The sequence below is a fragment of the Eurypyga helias genome, unplaced genomic scaffold, assembly GCF_000690775.1.
Source record: "Eurypyga helias isolate BGI_N326 unplaced genomic scaffold, ASM69077v1 scaffold5746, whole genome shotgun sequence".
Lineage (NCBI taxonomy): Eukaryota > Metazoa > Chordata > Aves > Eurypygiformes > Eurypygidae > Eurypyga > Eurypyga helias.
Window position 1 is genome coordinate 92012 of NW_010255965.1, and position 25514 is coordinate 117525.

At 40.3% G+C, this 25514-nt stretch overlaps 1 protein-coding gene across 1 annotated transcript in view; it reads right to left on the reverse strand.

Annotated features, from left to right (window-relative positions):
* The window catches only part of LOC104511045 (RNA-binding motif, single-stranded-interacting protein 3), a 345645-nt gene that overhangs the window by 41797 nt on the left and 278334 nt on the right, over positions 1 to 25514 (reverse strand). Inside the window, exons 8-9 of the mRNA XM_010153498.1 lie at positions 22143 to 22239; positions 18702 to 18752 (exon numbers count right to left, since the gene is read on the reverse strand). Coding sequence (XP_010151800.1) covers positions 18702 to 18752; positions 22143 to 22239 — 148 coding nt within the window. The remainder of the gene's footprint in view (positions 1 to 18701; positions 18753 to 22142; positions 22240 to 25514) is intronic.

Here is a 25514-nt window from a genome sequence, read left to right on the forward strand (position 1 = left end):
AAAAAAAAAAAAAAAAAAAAAAAAAGGCCCAAGTGGACAGTATAAACATATTGCTGAGATGAACAGTAAATTATTTGGAAAAAAAAACACTTTGAGGGAGAATAACATTTCCTGTGAATGCAGATGACACTTGGCACACAATTGTGACCAAAAGAAAGAAAAAATTGGAGCTGTCAAAATGCAATGTTTCCAACATATTTCCAAATGACATGTCATTTCAGAATTTACCTAAATTTGAAGGAAAAAAAAAAAGCTTTAAATTAGTTCAATAACCCAGAAATAAAAACTGAGAGATTATAGATATTTTGTCTTTGTTCTTCTTCTCACCCTCTCCCCACTCCTTAAATTCTCTCCTGGAGTGAAGTCAAAACAACATTTTCACAACTTTTTCCATGTCACTACCCTCTCCCTCTGCACATTTTCACTTCACGACAAGTTTTAGAGTTACTATTTGATTCTGCCCACAAAGCCAAATTTTATTATTCACAGAGTACTATATATGTAATAGTCTTGTCAGTCCTAGCCAGAGGCAAAGGGTAGCCTCAGAGGAAAAGGAAACAGGAAACATCCAAAGGAAGATAAATAGGGACGAGATGATAGGCAAATGGGTAATACTCCCATCTTATCTTGGGAGCTGTGTGGATAGAAAAAAGAGCACTTTAATTAATTCCAGAGTGACAGGGACTCAAGGGCTGGACTCTGTGCACTGCATGCTTGTGAATCTTCCTTCCATGTGATGCCCCTTCCTCCAAAACCAAAACAAACCCTTGTTTTATCTTTGAAATCAAAAGATACAATGTAACTAACAGCAGATGTTCCCATAAACTCCAGTAGAGACCAGCCTCTTGGCAGCCATATTTCTGTTCTGCAGTGGCTTTTCCAGGCACACAGAAAATCCATTTGTGGGACTGCAAAGTACACGAAATGTTTTTTTCTGGTAGTATTTATTGTGGTATTGTCTGGTACTATTTCTACTATCAAGGAACTGCAGTATCATGAAAGACTCTGTTTTGTGGTGTTTCAGCCCTGTGACACTGCAAGTGATTATGAAAGCATATAATCCAACAATCACAGTAACATACAGATCTTGGTTCGGTGAATTTGAAAAATTTGGCTTGAAAGCCTGGCCCCACTGAAATCAATTAGAGTTTTGTCACCGACTTGAATGCTACCAGTATTTCACATTGTTTTAATCCTCAGAGGCAGAAGCCAAACTGCACATTACTATGCAGGTATCCAATAGATTTTTATACCACATACAGATTGTCATTAATTAATAATCCCAAGCAGAGATGATTTTGCACTTGCTTTCAGACTCAGACCATAATTCAGTGAGGTTGGCTTTGATTTTTTTTCCAACAGCACAATTTTAAATTTTGTGTTATTTTTATTTTCTGCAGTACTTGCCATACAGGCAGCCTATAGCTGCCTGCAGACTTGTTTAATCAAGAAACAAAATCTTATTTTATGGCAAGACTGTCATCTTGTCTAGAAGCTGAAGTAATTAATAAAGATAAGGACAACCAACCTGGGAACAGGAAGGCAGCAAGTCTAATAACAACTTCCAGTATGAAACCATCTAATAAATACTTGTTATGCGCACTGAGAACAATCCTTAGGCTGAAATGTTGCCATAAATTATTCATACGAAAGTTTTGGACAGTAAACAAATTTATGAAGATAATGATCTCTTTGCAATTCATGAACAAAAGTGGGGGGAGGGGTCAATCCCCCGAATAAATTGCAATGTATAAATCCACCAGCTGTAGGCAGAAAGCACCGATGCAGAGATTCGCTGCAGAAATTGTCAAACAATCCCTGTGCACTTTCCAGAAAGACAGCTTTGAAGAGCAACTGCAGAGCCAAATAATTTAGCATATACTCATTTGCTGTTCTTGACCAGAGCACTAATCACAAGTTAGGAATCAAAGCCTTTGGACTATAATGGGTGAATCAAATCAGAACTGTGCACAGCATTAGCCCTGGTCTGCTTAAAGCTAGCAGCAAGCAAGCGTGAAACCTTTGTCAATACAGACCGCAAGGGGTTGTTGCAAGTTTGGGAAACATTGATGTACACTTTTGTTTGATGTACCAAACTGCCTTTCCTCAACTGAGGATCCATACTGAGTGACTAGGTGGTTTAAAAAGCTGAATGAATTTCACAATGGCAAAGTTTACTTCCAGTACATTTATTTAATGGCTGAGGCAACGGATGAAAGGGAAACAAAAATCTGATGAGGAGAAAAAAAATTAGACTAGAATCTAGACTCCCCCAGGACAATTTCTTGTGCTTTGTATCCTCTGTACTGACAGGGAACATATTTGCTTTCTAGCTAATTACCAACAAGACTAAAATTTTACATCTTTGATGTGTATGAGATCAAAGAATATTAGGAAATAAAAGTAAGATTAACATAATTGTCTTGTACAGCTATAATAAACTATGACTACGTATGCAATCAGACACCCTGCTCATCAGGAAAGCATAAACTAGAATCAATTGAACTAAACAAGAATATTGTTCAACTCAGCACCTTCTCACCTCTCCTGACACTCACCACTGGATCACAGACACCAAGCCAGGAAAGATGCCCTCTCCCAATGGCCCATCTGACACCCATGGGAGTTCCTATCTCATTTGTTGAGCCTTTAAAAAAAATAAGTAACTGCCTTATGCAGACACAGCAGGCCATCAGCAGGGAATGTACTAAAGGATCTCCATGGCCAAAATCACCTATCCCTACTATTACTTGATCTAAGGGATTAACTTCTTTTTATTCCATTTACTATTATTGTCTACCTTATGTGCACTCAGAGAGTGGGCACAAAACCCTCTTTGGGAGCGCACTTTGGTGGTGTAGCCTTTTCCTATTATGCATATAGGATACAGTTCCCATTTATCAAATCCGTGTGCCAGTTAGTGTGCTCACTTTAGGGAAAAAAGAAAAAAGAGAGAGAGGAACCTATGCTTTGGTATATACCTGCATCTAATACATCCTTACCATGGCTGTAGTACCGTTAGGAGTATTGCATTTTCTTTAAGCTGTCTACAAGAACAATACTGCCGTTGACTGATCTGTCTTCAGCCTTTATACACACAGTGTGATTGTTTACTCCAGAAATATCTACTATTCCTACTTCTTCATCAGCTCAACTGTGAGGAAAAAATCAAAGGCAGCCAAAAGTAACTGCCTCCTAACAGTAAAATGTGATGGGAACGTTTGGATCATTTCTGCTCATTAAGGTGACGTGAAAGGTCTACTTCTGGCTAGGAGCTGTGAGCTACTCCTCAGAGCAAAACCATTTTGAAGGTTTTATTTGTCATCAGGTGGCAGTGACAATGAAAAATGTCTATTGCACTTCAAGACAGCTGGTAATAAAGCAGTGCGGGGAACGACTGACAGAGTAACAGTTATTGTACCAGTGTAGCTTCTAAGTTTTTACAGCCACTCAGCTGGAATGATACCATTGTATTAAAAGTGGTTTAGGGTATAAAAAGCATTTGGTACAGAAGGGCTCTCTCCCTCTCTGTTGCCGTATCAGGAATCAGAGTAAGAAAATTCGGGAAAAACAGGTCTCTTGCTTGATTGAATTCAGATATTTTTACTGTGTAGATTTGCTTTAGTTCACACAAGGGCAAGCCTGAAAACGTTTCCTTGCTGACAACTGCCTCATTCAGCACCCTTGCAAGCAGCTCCCAACAAATCACAGTCTTCAAAGGCACATTGTTTTTGTTTGTTCTCATTGTAACAGATGTTTTGTATCATGTACTTCAACGAACTAATTCATCTGCAGAGGACCGCCTACTCTGGCTGGTGTGCATCCAGCTGTGGAAATAGCTCAAGTGTCATCTGTGGCCATTTTCATTCCATTCTTCTGATCTCACAGGATCTCAGTGACCGCATCCAAGCCCATAAAAAATAAACAGACCTGAGAACATCCTTTTAAAAAATTTCCAGCGGAGGAGTAATGCTACTCCAGGCAGGAAGCCTTTCTGGAAAGAATGTAACTGATGCTGAAGAAAGATTCACTTGGCTTTGGAAGTCTCCTCCAAAACATGCTGTTTTTATCATATGAACTGCCCAGTCGATATTAAGAGGCACTGGAGCAATGTCATGTGTGATTTTGATGGAGGTGAGAGCTTCTGACTAACTCAGTGCCGTATCACTTATGCCCTCGCGCCAGGCAGTCAATCACCACTTCCTCTCTAAATGTACTGAGCTCCCATTAGGAGCTGCATATACCGTGAGGCTAGTTCATCTCAACACACTGAGCACTTTTATGTACTGTGGGTCTACTGTAATATATTTCTGAAGTAGAAACAAAATCAATCTGAATTGCTCTGGAGTGGAAGCATATCCCATTAATAGCTGTGCACCAAGATTAAAATGTATTAGTGGATAAAAAATAGTCTGTGTCTGTAAGAAGTCAATTACTGCTTTCTTGAAAGTGTCCAAATAAAGCATCCAATACTAATAAAGAACAGCCTTTCTGAAAATGCCTTTAAAATCAGCTGGGATCACTTCATCACAAGTCAAAACATGCCAGGGATGGTAGAACCATTCCCTGATTAGCTTCCTTAGAAGAAGGAGCAACAAGTTTCCTTCTGAATTTGTGGAGAAGTTGACCACAGTTTCCCACAGGAAATGAATAGTTCCTGATAAGATGCTGATCATACACTTCAATATCAGATCCACTGGGTTTGCTAATTACTTTCAAACCACTTAGTCAAGTCACCCATTAAGAGGAAATGATTCAATTGCAGATCCACTGAACTGAGAAACTAGGTGACCAAAACTCCTTGTGGAGCTTGAATTATCCACCTGTGTAAGAGGGCTCACAATATGTCAAACAAAGTAGTTAATTTTGGTTTTGAGAAGCAACTATGGCTGTATTTAATTAAACGGCCTGGCAGGATTTTTAATATTGTACACCACCAATTATTGGAATATTTCAGAAACATTTCAGAAGCCTTTGAAAACCTTCAGGAAAATCAGAGCCTTATATCAATCATCAGAACTGATTCATCACTTTTAGGAAGTTGCATTCCAAGTTCCTTAATTGTGCAGAGAAAATATTAAAACTTGCTGGCAACTGTCCTATATTTTAGAAACGATGATTCATCTTTTCACTTCTGATAAGGTGTATTTGCTGGGAACTTGCTATTTGGGTATACCTACGGGTCAGCTGCTTCAAGGCGTACGCAGATGACCACAAAAGGCCTGAACAGCTCACTGCAGCTCATGACATTTACTATAGTTCCTACGTCGGAGGCTGGCAAAATGGACTCACTCACAGCAAAGCTAAACAATTTCACATTAGTGTGCACTGACCTCACTAACTGATGATATTTAGGGTAAAAATGGGTGTCTGTCAGAAGGCTCTTTGAGGACTTTTAAATCTGTGTTTGCCACACGCTCTAACCTTCTGATGAGTCTGCTGTTGCTTGGCTTGCCTGGTGTGGGCTCCTACTCTGGAGCATGTCATAATGACAGATAGCATTCTTAGAAATAGAGAAAATACTTCTCAGAGGGAAACCACCACATTTGAGCAAAACTATTGTCCTTTAGAATATATAACATAAAAAAGCATAGCCTGTGACATGCCTAGGACTTATACTGGATATTGGAATTATTAACTTCAAAGAGTTGCATCACTTGTATTTATCCACAAGAATTTTACCAGCACAAAAGAGTTCACACAGCCTTTCTTTCTGTGAGAAGCTGAATAAATATGGCATAATAGCCGGTTACATATTGTCCCAGCTTGGCCAAAAAGAAGAAATAGCAAGGCACAGTCTCATACTTCACTTGACACAACAGCACTCACAGCATGCTCCTACTAACTCTTTTACTTGCCTGTTGAACAAAATGATGAAAAGAGGCTCAGGGAGGATTCGAATATATCGGCATATCAGGAAGGCAAGCAGACACCATCACAAACAAATGATGGCCAATCACCATAGCGCACACACTCAAAGCCATGAGTTGTACCACTGATTTTTAACTGGAAAACAGGTCGGAATGGCAGGTAAAACTCCAGGAAGAATGACAAATGAACACAACTGAACATCCAGCCCCCATGTGAGGAAGTTCTCTTAGATTATGGTACCCAAAACTCTTCAAGTTCTATTGCAAAATCTTTACAATAAGATCAGCCTGCTTACAGCAAAAACACCTTCAATATTTTTTTCTGAATGGATGGCAGTTACATACATCAATCTATTTATTTTATCCCTATGGAAACATCTGTGTTTACTATCCACTGAAGTACAAAGCCCAGAATCTCAAAGATGTACACATCACCTATGCTGTCCCAGCAAAGGATTTCTTAGTGTTATAGTCAATGCTGAACTCTGTCATGGAAGGAAAAATGGTCTGGCTTTACTACCTTGGAAAGTGGAAGCAAAACAAAGAAACGGAAAAAAATAATATGGAGGATCTGGGAGCTAATCCAGGAAAGTCAAACTTGCGTGTAATGTGAACACTTCAGGCACGGACTGAAGGTAGGTTTGCTGTTGTGAGCCTGAATCTGAGCACTGATTCCAAACTTCCTCTTGGCAGCAGCAACAGCACCAACATTACCTTTTCAAGGCCATTTTCTCTCCATCATCCTATCATCTCCATCATCCATGCCCTAAGCAACTGCCTAAAATTGGCTTTTTAGTTACCTCCTGTTAAAATCAACATGCCCAAGATGTTGAACACCTATGAAGATTTAGGCTGAAATATTATAAAATGGGCTGTCAAGGGAGGTTGAAGATGTGAACTGCATGTTACCGTCCACAGAAGGCAGCAGGAAACCAGGTGGGGAATTGCACAGGTTTTTGCCTTCAAATTCTTGTTTCTCCTGTGCTATTCCTGGGGGAAGACATGGCCTGTTGCAGTTTAATCTGTCATGATGAGTGGCTTTGCTTGCTGAACCTGGAGGGGGAGTTAGCGAGGGAGCTAACACAGCTTTGCTACTTCCACAGACAGGAATCAGGGAGAAACAGCGCTGCATCTCCCTGTCTATCAGAAATACTCAAAGTGCTTCTGACAAATGTCCACCTTCTCCTCTACCTGAAATAAGAGCTGTGACAAGCACCAGGAAATGCTCATTGCATCAAACACTTCATCCCTGTTTAAAATAAGTACACCTAGAGCAATCCTCTTCTTTCCACAGAAATGACATGGCCTGCCAGCAGGACGAAATGTCAGTGATGGAGTGCGTACAACCACGCTTTTCCCAAAACACTACCAGTGCTTCTGGCCCACTGGAAACTGGAGTTAGCCAGGAGTGTGGATGAACCAGCTTTTCAATGGCAGGTCTCTCGCCCTACCTGCCGAAAGAAAATGTGCCTCTAGCCTCCAGCCCGTCAGATGTGGGACATCTGTGAATGTGCCGCCCACCCGCTTGGCTAGAGGCAGGCGATAGACTGGTAATTTCCAGAGCTGCAAGCAGGAGTTTTTTATTGATCGCGCTAAAGAGGAAGGCTATCAAGCAGGGAGCTGACACAGACTCACATCCTGTGTGGATTGGGCAAAGAGGGGGTGCTTAATGACTTACAGATTGCTGTACTGGAAAAGTACAAAGGCTGTTTGAAAGCAGGCTGTTTGCTGTGTGAATCACACGCAACCCTCTTGTCCCACCATGGAGATCAGTAGCATGGTGTCAACCCTGTGACCCTCAGCTTAGAGCTGAAGAAATCATCCAAGTTACCCTGGACCAAGCCCTGGATGAGGACTCCGCATATGTTTTTTCTCTGTGAGTTATACAGCTTTTTAGGAGACAGAGGTAGACATCTGATAATAAGGAACCCAATTTCCTTCCTGCTTTGGGATGTGTGTACGGTGTGAGGCGTGCAGAGGAAAGAGAGCTTCCACTCAGTTGCTCTGTCTGAAAAGCACAGTGGTGAAAGGCTACACCTGGGATTTGGGATGGATGTTAGAGACAGGGGCTCTCCTGGGCAACAAGGCCTGCAGTGATGTTACAAAACCTCCCAGGTAGCTTATTTAAAAGGCGTGGAGTGGGAAGGCTGTTTGGCAGACATCCTTTAACAAGGTACGCTCAAGGCCGTAATCAGTAATAAGGAATAACAAGTTGCATTTAAGCTATGGTTAGAACAAATGAAATTTCTACCCCTAATTTCCACTTTCCTTTTAGGAGGAATAGGCCATTTGATAAGAAAGCCTATCCTGCTGGAAGTGCATCTGGCTTTGGCAGCTAGTCCAAAAAATAACCATTCAGTGGTTTCACTAAATAACAGCTCGGCACTCCTTCAAAATTCTTCAGACTCCGTTGATCTGTCACTGTGTTACACAACTCATTCTTCACCAATCCACTATGAAACAGTCAAAGAATGTTCAGTGTTTATACTATTATATTTCACTATTTGTTTTTGCAATCATGTAAGAAAGAGGATGAAACCATGCTCTCAACAATGTTGCAGATACCACTGATTCATAACAAGGAGGTTTTTGTCCCACACTTTTGAATGCATGGATTTAGAACAGCTTTACTCCTAATTTAGACCAGTTTGAGAGGAAAACAAGGCCACAAGGTTACAACCTGAAAACTGTAACTAAGCAATCACTCCATTTCAGTGGGACTGAAATCAGTTTAGGGAAGATACACGTGATTTGATCTAGATTTGCCTCTGCACTCCAAAGCTTAGGTCAGTCTTACATTCTTTATAAAGACGTTTGAACTGAAAAGAAAGCATTTTATCTAACAGAGTGAAAAAGGAATGACAAATACTGTTAGACCTGACTACATTCAATAATAAGCTATTACTTATTATATCTTGGACATTTCTAACTTTCAGGATGTCAAATCACAGTGTACATTTATACATTGACATATATATATATAAAAATTAGCACTGTCTCTGAAAAAATTATTTAAAAATAATCATGTTATTAAGATGCTTCATCAATTACAGTTGAGGAGGTGTTAATTAGTCAGCCACTTACTCAGACACCTCAATAAGTATAGCAGGAACAGAAGGGGGTAAAAAAAAGACAAAAAAGCTGCATCTAGAGGCCAGAAGTAAAATTCGCTAAAAATCTGAGACATCACAAACGATATTCAAATACCTAACAAAAGGTTTCTCACACAGATGAATGAGAAACAAGGACAGAACCCAGAGATGGGCTCCCTATGCAGTGAGGATGGGGTATACATTAAAGGTACTTCAGAAGTAGCCTCAACAGGATAAGGGCAATGCCTCAATTTCCCACCTGAGCCATCAGACAGCAGATGCAGCTTTCTGAGGATGAAAGTTTGGGCAGAGAAATGGAAAAACCCAGAGAAGTCACTGAACTCAAGGTGGGGGTGCAAGTGAAATGAGGACTCAGGACTGGATCATCTCTACTGCAGAGCAACGGAAGTGCTGGCACACGTAAGCACAGATCCAGTGGCCAGGCCTAAAAGATATTAATGAAGATAGAACATAGATAAACCAAAGATAGAGCTAGCTAACCTCATTTTTTAAAATAAAATGACCTATTTTCCAGACAAAGGATGTGCAGCAGATCTAAGCTCTCTGAAGGTCAATAAAGTAATTCAGGCAGTGCTACACCAGAAACTACTAAACTTGGGGATGACAAAGAATTAACTAAAGAGGAAATGACAACAGGTTGTGCTAAAAGACTAGCTATACTGCTTCAGTGGGAGGGTGACTAAAATCTCAATAAGGATTGTTCTCATCCAGTATTTTTAATAATGCCCTTGAATAAAAAGATCTCAGGAAATCAAGAGGTTGTGAGGCACTGTCAGTAAAGTGGCAAAGTAGTAAACTACCCTACAGGAAGGACTGGATGAAACGGAGCAAGGTGCAAATTCATGAAGTCAATTAGACAAATGTTTCCTTTCTAATGCAGAAGCATTTGCTGAAATCCTGGAAGAAGGAGAAAACATGCGTATTACAGGATGTCTGCATTACCAAGGTCATGAGCACAAGGGAAAGAAGATGTTATTTTACAATGCAGAAAAGTTCTCCCAGCAAAGAGAAGGAAGTGTTAAGGCTATTGTACAAAAGGCTGGAATACTGTGAGCATCGGCTGTCCCAGAAAAATGAATTCAAAGTGGAACAGATCCAAAGAAGGGTCATTGTCATGGCCAGATGTACAAAACCCCTAGGTTACTGCAAACGCGTCGTGATGTTGGCATAGCCTAGAAAATGCAGAGGCAGGTAAGACTTTTTTCTGTGTTGTGAACATACAGAAGGGAGAAGAGTTACTGAAGGCAGGGGAGAATATTGACCAAGAACAGATGGATGTAAAACGAATAGGAGTACCTTTAGATTTGAAATTAAAAATACAGTGCTAAGCCTCAGAGCAAAGGTGTTCTGAAACAAGCCTCCTGATAGCATTAGCAAGAGGCAAAAAAATCAAACTATTTAATCAGGTTTTGGAAGGGATTATATAGCTTGCTTCCTGGATACAGCAGAAGTGGTCACTAAGTCCTTAGAGTACATTATTATAATTTTTACACAACTCCTGCACTAGATAAATCATGATGTAATCGTAACTAATATATAGATTAGCTAGTTTCCCCTACTTATGTAAATTGGTCCTTGAATACACTTGCATAACATAATGGTAATTTATGGAAGTGCTTTTGTTCTAAGGATTAGGAAGATGCCAGAGTCTCCTTCATTGACTTATTGCTGCAGGCATGATTCTCTTTACATTCACACCATTTCACACCTATGCAATTCAATTTTCTTAAGTGAAGTTAACTCCTGATTTATACTGCTAAAAATCAGATCCAATATTTCCCTTTGAAGTAAGGACAGGCTTATTTTAACAGGAAAACCCTAAATGTTAATAGTATCATTGTGAGGCTGTGTTTAGAGGCATCAGTCAAGATAGGCCTTTGTTCCACCAGACTTTTCACAAACATCTAGTAAAAGCTATTTAGTGGTAAGACAGTTATATAATCTAAATAGAAATTAGAAAAAAAAGACAAATAAGAAACTGAGGCTGAGAAGAAAGATGTTTTCTCCAAGGTCACACAACCGACCAGTGGCAGAAGAAAAAGTATCTGTCACAAAGTGCTCTAAGCCTATATGCATCCTCCAGTGTGTGGAAAAGCAGACTTGGGTCAAAAAGGATCTCAAGCAAGGATGAATATAGCTATACGATACATTTATAGCTGAACAAGTATGCACAATTTCCATTTGGAATTTGCTTCCAATAACAGTTGAATCCTCTGGGACAAAAAAACCCATATGAATACCATATTAAAAAAAATAGTAATACAGTAACTAATTTGCAGTTTACACCTTGATTCTTACATCCCCACCCCCCTCAGTTGTCTATAAAAGCACATCTTTTCAATAGACTAAAACTTGACTTGATCCCTCACTAGACGGAATTCACATTTACAACTTCGAAGGGTTGTGCCAGACTTTATAGATCTTTTTTTGGAGTCATCATAGTTACAGTGCTGCCCCAGCATTACTCAAGTTGTATAACACAGCTGTTCCTCCATACTGCCCTTCTGGGTTCACAGGGCTGTTCCCTTCTCCAAAGTTGCCCAGTGTTTCATCTGGAACAGAAACGCTGATTTTCTGCAGTGCAAGGATGGGGTTTGGGAAGCCCAAAGGAGATCCAGGTCCCTTTCTGCGGGAGAACAGTCCTGCAGCAGTATCCTCTATCCTTAACTGCACTACGGAAACAAGCTCCACAACTCCACCATGGGAAAAGGGCCCACCACCATGCGCAGCAGGCACCCACAGTAGATCATTCCCAGCCTTGTCACAAACTAGTGTGAAACCTCTGAGTCCCCAGAGCACAGAGCTTATGCAAAGCTTTATGCTGCCTGTGGCAGATGAAAATTTTTGCCTTTCCTTTCCCCCCTTCACAGAACTTGCACACTTGGTAACTGCACTATGCAACCATCTGAGTTGCAAGCAGGCTTGTGTCCCGCTTACTACATGCGTATTGTCTGATTTGCTTCAGCCGGCGTGGCAGAGCTCTCACTGCAGTGGTCGGATAATATTGGCATCAACGGCAAAACAAGGGACAATACCAGGCAAAAAATAAGAGATGGTCCATGTTGGAGGATAAATTTGAGAGGACCATAATATATATGTATCACATGCCTCCCTAGTTCACAGCACACATATGAATGCGTAACCATAATGCAACACACATGGCAAGATATTTGATGGTGAGCTAAACTGAGAAATCATCTGACTAATTTATATCACATGCCTACCTAATTCACCACTCTGCTGATCCCATTACTTTCTGCACACTCATTAATCTAAGTCTCGGCCTATAATTAATACCATGTGCTTACACAGTGCATTGCTCTCTCCCGATCCTATCACATTCAGCCTACTTATTAATCTACCACCTGGACAACAACTAATTTGAGCAGTGCTAAACAAATGAGGAATTTTTACCCCAAATGGCAAGCACAATATATGAACCTTACAGTTTATGTCCAGGTTTTTGACTTGGTGTAAATTTAAAACTTGATGTAAATGTAAATCTACATTCAACCAGAGTCACTACATCCATTACACAAAATAAATAAAGTGATTTTTGTCTTAGTTGATGTACGTGAAGTTGGAAAAGTTAAAACAGACTACAGGCTTTGTACAAAATTAGAGATTGATTTTTTTAAAAATGCACTACATTCTTCCACAGAAGGTACTCTAATGTCTATTGATTAATAACTATCTTTAAAAAAAATAGCCCCCTTTGATAAAAATTACTGCTTTTAAACAGCTGTTGTGTTAAGATTTTTCTTGACAATGAAGGCTGATGGTTAAGGTTGCATCTTTTCTGTTAAAAAGAAATCAATATTCCATAACCTCAACCAGAATTTCCTGGCTTCAAAATCTCTGGGGTACCTTTCAAATTTAGTGTCAGCCGCCTTCTCTTCCAAATATCTTTTCCATTTACATTTATAGATTCATATGAAATATATGTTTTTCCACTAATGTAAATGTCTTAAAAAAAATCTTATACTGATGGTTTATCCATTTAGTATTCACCCTATCTGTAGAATATTTGAAAGAAGAGAAAATTTTACTAGAACTCTTAAGCCTTTTTAGGATAAACCAGCAAAGCACAAGTTCCTCAAATGCAAGGGCTTGTCTACTGGAAAAGCTTGTGGTTCTCCCATCCGTGTTTTCTAAGTGACTCCATATGTGGTGTATCTTGCTGCCATCACAAAAAATGTCCAGTTTCACTAGGGGGCTCTAGCAGAGTGTCAAAAGAGGTTGGAAATCTAAATTGGATAAATCTTTTTCATATTAATTTCTACAACAGCAGAACAAATGACTGCAGCAATACATTGATATTACTCCAGAAGAGCTGTATAATCCAACGTACAAACTCGTATACTTGAATATGAGACGTAATTTGGGTGAATTGTTTACACCTATTTCCTTTTAGAGGTGTGAGTTGGTTGAGCTTGGCCACTGCTTTTTGGCCACGTCTGGGTACTGTCCTCAACACAACAGCACATGGCACTAGGGGGTCAGTAAGTGTGTGCTCAGCTGAGTCTGAAATTACCCATTTAGCTGCACTGAGACAACATCTATACGCAGTGGGTGCTGGGTGAGGAACGCAGAAATGACCTCATGTAGGCCTGCTTGTCCCTAAGGAACACTGGATACGTTACTGTCTTGATCATCAGTTACAGAATTGGCAGTCCTTGATTTTCTGCCTCGGGAAACACTGGAATTAAAATTGTTCAGCAGAACTTTGGCATTGGTATTTGGTTAGTTATTTCAACCTCTAAACTCTTTAGCCTTAAAGGTTCAAGTAAGTTCATGTTCAAAGGATGTCTTAAAAATACACAGCTAAAAGTTAAAAGACTAGCTGGAGATTCCAATTTCTAAGGATTATTTCCTGTTTACTTTTCATACCATCTAGCTGAACTCTCACATTTCATCTTGGAGGCAGGACTCAGCTGTCTGCAGAGGACATACTTTGTTCCCTTATACTCCGACAGGCAAATGCAAGATGGAGTCCCGGCTCTGTTTTCTAAAAAGGTAAAGCAACAATCAGGAGGTAGAGAAATCCGTCTTGGGAGAGAGACAGTGAACAGAGCACAAGGAACTTCTTTGTTCAAGAGTGCAGAAATCAAAACACTGAAACTGCTGTGGTATTTTGGGTATTATCCAAAACAACAGAGTTGCTAGTGAGAAAATGAAAACTGATATATTTCAGTTGGACAGTTTGTACTTTTTATGCTACATTCATGCACAGCAATCAAAAGGAAAGAATCTGGAGTCCTTCCTCAGACTCGCTTCTCACCAAAGTAGAGGGTTTACACTGCTTATGAAATAAGAAACGTTTTTGTTGTTGCTTTTAAAGACAGATTATATTCAGCCATGGGCCAGGGGGAGGAAGACAGAAAAAAAACATAAGGGCGTTTGTTAAGACACTGACCTTTCTAAAGGGGCTGTAAGGGCTTGAGAAATGTCCAGAAGAGAAGTTCTCCCAAATGCACTTTATCATTATTAACAGTAGGTTTTTCCATATGCTGCTCTGCTTGTACCCTTCATGCTGCCACTGGCATATTCCTACTGCAGCCATTACGCAGAAACTATTCCAGACTGACACGAACATCTATCTGTGCATACACAGTGATTACTTACAGTCACACAGTTTTACTTTCAAATAAAAGAGGGTAAGTGTAAAACCAGCAAGCACATCCAGTATTAGGGTAGAACATTTCTATTGGTTCACTAAAGAAAAATGCCTTTAGAGAGGAAGAGTATATGTATGGTTTGTCAAAAAGATTTGAAAGTTTTACACAAATGGCATCCTTAATAAAAATGAAGATTATCTATTTGTGAACTGACTTTAAACAACATGTTTTTCAAAGTTTTCCCTGAACCATCACACAGCCTTTGGGGACTACAGGAAAAACACGCTAATATGGCAAATGTTATAAATCCCCAGAATAACTCTTATCCCATTTATGTTTTGATTCTGTCATTGCTATCCATCTACCCTTATCCTGAGGCGGTAATGAAATACAAGACTTGTTTCAAGTAGGGATGAGTGAGCATTGTACTTTGAAAGCTATAGTTAACTAAACAGAGCCCAGACTGCCATCAGTGCATTAAATGTTATGCCAATGCCAGTCCAACCCCACACTGCCATAACTCTTCTGGAGCTTGTCTTCTATTACAGTTAGTGATAGGGACCAGGGCATGTAGCAAAGCAACAAAACAGGCAAATTCGAAGTCTCCGTGCTTGGGCACAGTGCAGTCAAGACAGACAAAAAGTGGTGAAGGCTCCATTTACAAAGGGTACATTTTTCAAAAGTGCCTGAGTCACACATGCGCCTCAAGGTAAATTTTTCATCATGTTCACATGGTTGGTGAATCCTGTTTTCCAAAACCCTGAAGGTTGTGCAAGCACAAAGATGTGGGAGGTTTTCACATGTGACCCTACTATGGCAGCAGCAGAACATTCTTAATGCTATTTATTCTGAAATAGCAATGCTACCTCAACCTATTTGATACTAGTTTTCCATGGGTCTTAGTGTAAGGCTGGCAAAAGACTGACAACAAAAAGCAAAAACCCTTTAAAAGTTGCATTTGCAGTTACTCATTGACATCAACCTACGACATCAAGGTTTAAAGTTAGAGGGAAAATCATGAGTAAATTATGATATACCTGCAGTGTCCTTGACTGCCCATCTGACTTTCTCCCATTAGGAAAAAAATTCTGACCTTTTTCTCATAGAATGCCATTTTGGTTGTTATCTGTTTTCAAGGAGATCACAGAAGTAAGAAAACAAAGAAGTTTGGGGAATGGAAAGCAACATACACAAATATTTTCCAGTTAACATGCATGTTATTGCTATCTGTTGAAGTCAGAGTTTGTTCTGGTTGTAGTTAAAAAGCTATATAAGGAACTGGAGATGCCATCTTTTACTGCAGTTGTTTTTTTTTAATCCACCCAGTAAACGGATACAGAATACACACATGCACAGATCAGGAAAATGTGGCTGAGATCGATACATTCAGGGAAATAAAGGAGCAACATCTTCACCAGGCCAACCCACTGCAGGGGATGTCACTGAAGGAAGAGCGCGGCATTTAAAAAGTGGGCAGGCAGGTGGCACAGAACACGAGATGGGCAGGCAGAGGCGGGCAGCACAGGGTGGTAGTGCCATGCGCCACAGCTCTTGCCTCCTGTCGGTAAGCTTGCCAGCCTGGGAGAAAACTGTCCTGTCTGTGCACCGCACGCTTACTGAAAAACCTCCTTTGTCTCCTCTACAGCACAGTCCTGATTGTTTTTCCATCATGAGGGCCACTACGTAGTGTTAAATTATACATAAATATCAAGTAGGACTTCCTGTCGGAAATTAAAAGCTAATCATCCAGTAACATGATTTAGTGGATACTTACAATCAAAACAAAGAATTAACCACCAGCATCTGAGCAATTCAAACTGTGCTTTTTGTTCACCTCTACTCCCAAAGAATAATAGGGGCTTTACAAAATGTTCTCCTTCCTGGGGCAAGGGGAATGTAATATTTATCTGCACTTGTTTCCAGTGGGACATCACGCACCACAATCAATCATCTCATAAAATATTATGAGGTAAAGTGGTGGCAATTTAGATAATAACATGGCAAATTAAGTTACAAGAAGAAAGAAAAAGCTAACATAATTAGAAAGTTCCCAGTTTCCTCAGCTCACAGAGTTAGCAAAACTCAGGTCTTAAATTCTGCCAACTGTATCGTAATCTTTTCTTCACATTTTTTTAAGCAATGGAGGTACCTAGAATAGAGTCTATAGTTAGGCAGGAAACTACAGCAAACTTACAATGGACACAGATTCTATTTTCTTTCAAAACAGGCCATTAATTGTGATGCCTCTTGAGTCCTCTGTGTAGTAATTCTCTGACAACTTTTCAGACATTTCTAATAAAGAATTCATCTCCGAATGAAACCTGGGGAATGGTAGTCCTGCCTTTTTACTTTTATTCTTCTTCAGTACTAAATGCCTCGTGTCCATTTATTTAAGAACATAATCTTGGGACACACATGGGAAAAATCTTTCAGTGGAGAGACTGGAATTGCTACAGACAACACATGTGGAGGCAACCCACAAAGGCAATGACACTGGGACTGAAACGTTACACCACTTATCCACTGTCCCTCTGCTTTTCCTCCTACAAACACACATCCTTTCATTGACACAACTCTCTGTCTGGCAATGAACACAAATTTAACTTGGCATGTTGAGGTGCCACTCACTATAACAGTTACTTTTCTCTTCACAGCCCTTTACCAAAGGGTAAATGCACCCAATTACCACACCAAAATACTCATTGCTTCTAGTATTGCAGAAAAATGCTTTGCTAAACACTGTCAAATAAAAGCCAAACACACATACACACAAAAACTGGGACTCACAAAGTGCTTATGTTTTCCTTTTAGAAAAGGAGTCTTTCTGCAAGGATCAGAAACCCTGGGGCTTCCACAATCCTGATAGCTCATCATATACATACACCTAAGATTTCTTCTGGTCTGCAATTAAATCCAAATATTGTAATACAGGACTGATTCTAACTGAGTTTGTTGGATACAGCTCATCACACTACAAGGAACACAGCAGTAGCTTTACTCCACTGAAATGGAAACTTCCACCAGGTCCTGGATAGAGGTGCAGCACTGAAGTGGTGGGAATTGGGCTTCCAGGAGATAGTCAGACCCACACTAGGATCATTGCTTGGGGAGAGAAAACTGAAGAACTTGTCTCCAAAGGAGTTGAGGGACATGAAAGGGGGCTTCAAAATGGGATGAGAGTCCTGTGCTACTAAACAAGTACGTAGTGCAGTTATATCCACATTGTTGTATATAGCTAACTCCCACCAGAGGTTACTCTTATGAAGTCAAAATATTTGAACACAAAGGTGAATAACAAACAATTCTAAACTATACACCTTCCTTTTAACTTTATCCTCCTTATATAAATGTATTGATGTTTATGTGGAGTACAAATTTGACTTTCGATTAATGACACTGTTAAGTGGATCCATACCTGAGGAACTGATCACAGGTAGGAAATGAAACTAAAGCAACCTGTACATAGTGAGATTCAGTATGATGTTTCCTTCAGGTGTATAACTAATATTTAGGCAAAGTGCATCAAAACTCTTCTGTGAGGTAAACAAAAAATTACATGCATTGCTTCTAATGAATGTTGGGAGAAATGTAATGCAGCTTAAGTAGTAGTTATAAATTCATGAAGGATGGAAAAAAATAAGAGTTGATGGTCAAGTCATAAAGCAGATTCATATTTGGCAGAGATTCTGTAAGACACCTGTGCTTTACCCTTTTCCAGTACTTGAAATGCATTATTGAGGCACTGAGTAGCTTTTAAAGTATATACAACTACAAAGGACTGTTTTGATGGATAAGCCTATAAGGGAGGGGTAACGTGTTGATCCTGGCAATTCAAAGTATTTGTAGTCCCTGAAGCAAAGCTTCAGAAGCAACACTTTAGAGCTTGTTATTCTCTTATAATCAATGCAATTAGATAACATATCACCCATCTTCCCCTCTTCACTAAGTGAAATGCTGCTTGTTAAAGAAGCAGAATCTTTACAGAGGAAGGATCTTGTTAAAGGGAGCAGCTGGCTGCTCCTACATGACCTAGGACTTTAGAGCAGAGCGAGGCTGCAGCATAAGCACTTTTAGCTGGACATAAGCAAGTATCCACTTACTGTTGGTTGCATAACATATGGCGGATGAGGCATCCATGAAGTACTCTGGACCTGCATACCAAATACTTTTAATTAGCACAGGAAAGTTTAAAACAGAACTCAAAGATTTACTTGAAAATATTCTGTTGTAACTATGGAGCTAATTTTGGCAAAATACTTAAGTCACGTATCTCAACGCAAAATTAATTTATGGTTCATAAAGTTATTGACAAATGAAAAAGCTTTCAAATTTCATTTGATAGTTTTCTACCAAAGACAGAAGTCTGAGTGATGGCACCATTTCTACAACCCACAATGTTTTATCTCATAAAGCAGTGTTCAATATCCCACGTTTTCCTATTTTTTCATTTGTATTGTTTGTTTTCATCCATCAATACAATCATGAACATGTCATTCACTCAACAGCGCAGGAGACATAAAATGTTCAAAGTTTATTTTCCAAAGTGTCTGCATGAACTTTCAAAGATATAACATTTTCAGAGATTCTGGAATGATTTATTCCCTTTTCAGTAAGAACTGTAGATGTAATTCAGAGTTTCTGAAGCTTATTCTAATTAAAAGCTTCCATGGCAAAGCTGGCTTAAGATGTCCCTGCCCCCCAAGACCTGCTCTTGCCTTGGGCTGTGTATTGCGTTTGGGTGGTGGACTTTTTGGTAGTGTGGGAGAGGCTACAGGGGTGGCTCCTGGGAGAAGCTGCTAGAAGCTTCCCTGGCCAATTAGCGCCTCTGTGATTAACATATTTGAGAGGGGAAACTAAGAGACCAGCAGCAGAGAGAGGAGGGGGATGTGAGAAAGACAACCAGGCAGACACCCAGGTCAGTGAGGAAAAGGGGTGGACCAGAGCAGAGACCCCTTGCAGCCTGGGGAAGACCTCACACTGGAGCAGGCATCTGTGCCCAAAGGAAGCTGTGACCCTGTGGGAAGCCCAGGCTGGAGCAGGCTGCTCCTGGAGGACTGCACCCGATGGGAGGGACCCACATTGGAGCAGTTTGTGAAGAACTGCGGCACTGTGGGAAGGGCTCATGTTGAAGAAGTTGGTGGAGGAGTGTCACCCGTGGGAGGGATGCCACGCTGGAGCAGGGGCAGAGTGTGAGGATCCCTCCCCCGAGGAGGAAGGAGCAGCAGAGACAATGTGTGGTGAACTGACAGAAACTCCCATTCTCCATCCCCTTGTGCTGCTAGTGGGGAGGAGGTAGAGGAATCAGGAGCAAAGGTGAGCCCAGGAAGAAGGGAGGGGTGGGGGGAAGGTGTTGTTAACATTTGGTTTTATTTCTGATTACCCTACTCTGATTTGATTGGTAACAAATTAAATTGATCTTTTACCCAAATCGAGTCTGTTTTGCCCGTGACCATAACCGGTGAGTGATCCCTCCCTGTCCTTGTCTTGACCCATGATCTTTTTTTTGATGTATTTTCTACTCCCCATGCCACTGTGGGTATAAGTGAGTGACTGCATGGTGCTTCATTGCTGGGTTAAACCACAACAGGTCCATTCTCACCAGAACTCTATATGCCTCACCAAAGTATTCTTTTCTTGTTCGGCTTATGACTGACATGTAAAACATTCCATGGATATATCCATTTTACTAACAATTAAATGCATTACAGAGTTCTTGCACATTTGTGGTAGCATCTCTGAGCCTTAAGTCCCCCTTATGCTAAGTGTGAATACGGTCCACATAAGGTCATAACTCAGACTCAAACCTAAGAACTGTGTGTTCCAGTTTCCTTTTGCATCAGTCTGGCTACCACCACCACAAAAAATTATACTTGTGCTACAGCCATCAGTGGGCAACTCATTAGCTATCCCCATGCTCACAGAGATGGACATGTGGCACCTCAGACTGCGCATAAGCAGGGATGACTAGGAGAAAACTACAAGGTCCTGATTGTCCATATGCCCTGTGACTTTGTTCAAGAAGCAAATGGTGAGAATTAATTGTAGCATTGTGTGCCTCAACACCTGAAGTTTATTAGATTTTTTTTTTTAAAAATAAGTTCAGTGAAACATCTTTAGAACCAAACCCAGTGGACACACACGCAAACACACCTCTACTACAAAGTTTTCTGTTGTGAATCCCCACTAGTTAAAACATCAGTGCTGCCACAGCTCTTGCTGCTGTTCATTGCTCCCACTCCTGCAGTTCCCACGCTGTGCCTTTGGGCTTACACTGCAAACTATCTATAGAGAAGAATGCGGGTTAAAAAAAAATAAAAATCAATGGTTTTGGTGCAAATGCATCAAACTGATGCAATGGTTCAAGTCAGGATGGGAGAAGGGAGCAACTGGACCAGTGATAAGTGGCTGGGAGACCTCAATTCAGTGGCCTAATAAAGTGGAAGGAGGTATGACTCTTAAGCCAGCTTTGCTACTGAGAAAAGGGCATGTGAGCTGCACACGAAGGTCTCTGTCTTTGGTGTTGCCATTTACTGAATTTATCTACCAAAACAACCTTTGATTGTCAAGTGTTACATGGCCACTTAAAACTAAGTAACACATGAGTCAAAGAAAATTACAAGAATCATTAACCCTTGAAGACCAAGTTTAAAACACTGTAAGTGTAAGCACAACCTCCCAGAATTACCTGTAAGGAGTAGCGTACCATCTCAAAAAACCCAAACCAACAAACCAACCCTACGGTTAAGAACAACCCACCATGCAGCTTTGGGTAGCTTGTCTCAGGCACAACTCAGGAGTGGAAGAGCACTGATGCTATAGAACAGAAATAACTGAAGTGGGAAAATGTATAGCCAATGACCAGCTTCAGAGTAAAGTGTTATGTTCCCAGAGAACATCTAATAATAAAACTATACAACCTGGGTTTGACTTCCGTCTCTGAAAGCCAGAGCATGGCAATAATTTCCCAAAGGAGGTCTCTGAGGGTTATGCTAAAGAGAGAAATTCTGACTGACAAAACACGTGGGAGACTAAAGAAGGATATGAGGACAGTTATCCTCAAGTAACTTGCTTTGTCAGGGATTATTGGATAAAAATGAGCGCTTTTAAAGGATGCTGTTACTGGAGTAAATACAGCTGAGGTCAAAAAGTCAAATACAATGCAGTCAACATAAATTATAAAAAAACGCATTTAAAAAAAACTTTTGGCTAATGAAGGGGTGCCAAAATGACAAAACATTTCAATAAGAATGACAAGCTCCTGCTGTTGTCAACTGGAAATGAAGCAAAATGCTGTTTACTAGAGAAGCTGATTGAAAAAAGAAAAAATTGCAGTAGCTTTCATTGACAGTGTAAAGAATGCAGGAAACACTTCAAACCCTACTCCAAATGATACCTGAACACTACTAGAAAGCCTTTTGTTTAAAGTGTGACTCAAGAGCGCAAGCACTCACACAATTTTCTGTGGTATACACTCTGCCTTCATCCACATCCAAAACATAATTAACTGGGAAACACAGTAGACAAGCGCAAATCTGACGTACCTGATATGTAGAGACAGGGGAAGCAGCAATGAATGGCGTGATTGATGTCTGTGGAATCATGCGGTTTGTTGGAATACTGTACGGTGAGGAATAAAATCTGCAAACAAAGAACAAACGCGAGATTTTTTGAACCTTTCGACTGCTAGGCTCTGACTAACTAATTCACTGCCTCCCGGGCAAAGACAAAAGGAGTCTACACAGGTAATTATGTCCATCTATTTCCAAAACCACAATAAAGAAGATGTGATGGCTCCACTGAACTGATCTTGAAAATGGAAAGGAGGAGGAATATTTACACAAAGCATATTTTTTCACTTCAACTAGCACAAATACAGAACTTCACGATACAAGAAGTAATTATCCAAAATGCAAAGACAGCTGATTTTCCAGAGTGCTAGCTAGTGAAAGGAAATTTCTTACGCGGTATCGAAGACAATATTACTGATTTCATTTTTACATGCGGTATCGTTTTCTTTTCAGATCTTAATGCTTCAGTGCTGAGAATAACACATTCCATATACATGCCTGAATTATTTTATTAAGGGATGGCTACAAAAACTCGGTCTGAAATTTTTATATTCATCTAGGCAGAAAGCAAAAATACCCACCTTCTGGTGAAACTTATCAGGAATTACGAGTCTAAATGCCCCAGGCAGCAGTGAAAAATCTCAGATTTAGTTGTTTTTATTTCCACTGTTGCATGCTATGAACAAAAGTTGCACTGTCTCTTGCGTGATGGTAATAAATGTTATATTTCTTCTCCTTCCCTGTGGGGTAACGATTATTGATAAAATTACCACTTGGAAAATACCGCTACTGGCGGATTGTGTAAGTACTTAATATGTGCGTGCTTGTAAAGATTTTTGCATTTGTCCTTTTTCAGTTTTAACTGAAAGCCAGAAAAATACAACTGCTTCAAAAAGGAATGTTTGTGGTCTTAAAGCAATAAAAATGCTGATAATTTGGACTCAGACAGAGAGAAACACTCCTGTGCAGTGTTTTCTTGTCCACTTTAAACCCCACACAGATCCTTCTTGTATGGCACGCACCAGTCTTACAGAAGATTTTGCACATACGCTCTCTCTGTAACAGTGAAGTGGATTACAATCCCTGGCTTTTTATGTTGTTGGTGGTTTTTTTTCCTCCCCACACTGAGGCAATCAACAGTAGCTTTCCATGAGAGCCATGCAACAAAAAAAAAAAATTACTGGTGTTTAAACAAGTGCTCTATTTCCTGATCACCCTGGCATCACGGATTTACTACTAATCAGTCTAGTTCAGACTGGATGCATTCATTCCGGATGCAGGCTCAAATAACCACCAACTTCATCCAACCAATAGCCTCGGTAAAACAGGCTGCCGTCTCTGAAGGTTGGGTAGAAACATTTGAAGTTAAGAGGGGAGAGGGAGACAAAGAAGCAATCATTTGTTCTCTCTATTCCAAATAAGATTTTAAAATGCCAAAAGCAGCAGGTGGCGTCTGAGTGATTTTTTATTTAATAGAAATATATTGCTATTTTAGGAACATTTATCTGCCCTTACAATGCCCGCACAGAGACTATTTTAAAACTGTGTCTTTCCCCAGTTTTATATATAGCCTATTATGAGAACTTAGAGGCATTTGTATCCCACTGCTTGTATCAAACATTGAGTTCATACACCACTGGGGGCGAAAGGATGTTCATAGCACTAGCCGGGTTCATCTACGGCATTTTCATGACGCATATGTTCTGTAAGTCCTGTTACAGGGGTCTCCTCCCAGATCAAGGTTAACCAGAAATCCCTTTGGCTATGCTGTTGCTAAGTGGATGAACTAAGAAGTGCTGCATTGTGGCAAATGAAAACAGTCAATGGCAGAATGATACAATTCACTCTATAGGTAAAATGTATAACAGAAATACCTATGTACCTTTTGAACTGAAGGACAGTATGAAATCAAAACTCTTTAGAAAACAACCTATTTTTGTTCATTTTGTTCTCTGCGCTCATACTGTGTATGAACTGCTTGGACAAAGAGGAATGCAGGGGACAAACAACCTTCCATTTGGAAGTAATGCTGACTCTTTGGAATAAACTCTCCAATAAATCCCAGGAAATGCTACCAAATTTACAGAAAACGTGTGCAAAGCCAAGAACTTGACAGACAGCTAACCATTTCAGTTTCAGCTTAGAGATGCAGTTATCTGAATAGTACATAAGCTTGTAGAATATACACTCTGGTAATGTGAAAAATACAACCCTTCCAACACCCCTGCCAATACCATTTATCTGTCGCAGTTTGGAATGCTCTCAAATAAGCATCAAATAAAACATACTATCAGGACACTCAGCTATATTGTGAAAATGCATGCACCACAGCATCAAAGAGAAAGGAAGGAAATCTTAATGCAGCAAATGACAGTGTGAGAAAATCCAGTTCATGTATTTCAATTTTAGTAATAATAAATAACGTTTAACAATCTGAGTCACTGTGACAGGTTATAGGTCAAACATTTTGCAATCAGGAATCCCTTACACTCAGAGACAAAGGTTTGTCTTCCTTCCACGGCATCCCTTGTGTCCAAGGGGATCTAAAAAAAGGATTTGGATATTGCCTGAGGGAAATCAACAGAGCAAGAACTGAACAAGATTATTCGGAAGGCCTCTCTGCCACACATGAAGTACAGCAGTATGGTGAGGAGCGGGGTGTCGCTGCTGGGGACAGGGTCAAGAGAAGCCGCCCTGAGGCATGGGATGCTCAACCTGCCACAGTGCTGCAGCCATATACCACCCTAGCAGGTACTGCTCACAAAGAGTGCTCAGCATGCTCTCACCCATGGGACGTGGAGGCATGTCCCCAGATTCCCTTTACATACAAATAGGCTAATATCTTAATATGTAATTGGCAGAAATGACATGCTGTGGACCAAAAAAAAGGCAGGAGGAGGAAAAATGCAAGAGTGGCCTGCTCTGGTGTACACCCTACAGCATCCCAACAAGATCTGCAGCTGCTGACCTTGCCATAGTCAATCTTAGGCTTTCCCTTTCTTTTTCTCTAGGCTCAGGGAGAGGTGAAATGAGGTAGAAGATGCATGTGGTAAGCAAATCCAAGGGAATACAGGATTCTCAGTTACCATAATGTGTACATTGGAAAGAGGAGTGGACAGAGAGATGAATTATACTGGCTTTGACTCATTTTAGATATACTGTTCAATTATGCCCCCAAGGTTCCTGGCATTAAAATGTACAGTATATGGTATGGTACTTTGAGAGCTGTAGGCACTGTCGTTATTGACCTGTGGGCTCTAAGGAGAGCCCTCCAAAAGGCTAAGCTGCATTTTCTGCAAACGCAGTTTGCATCCTTATATTGACCCGTACAGTGTTTTGCAGGCA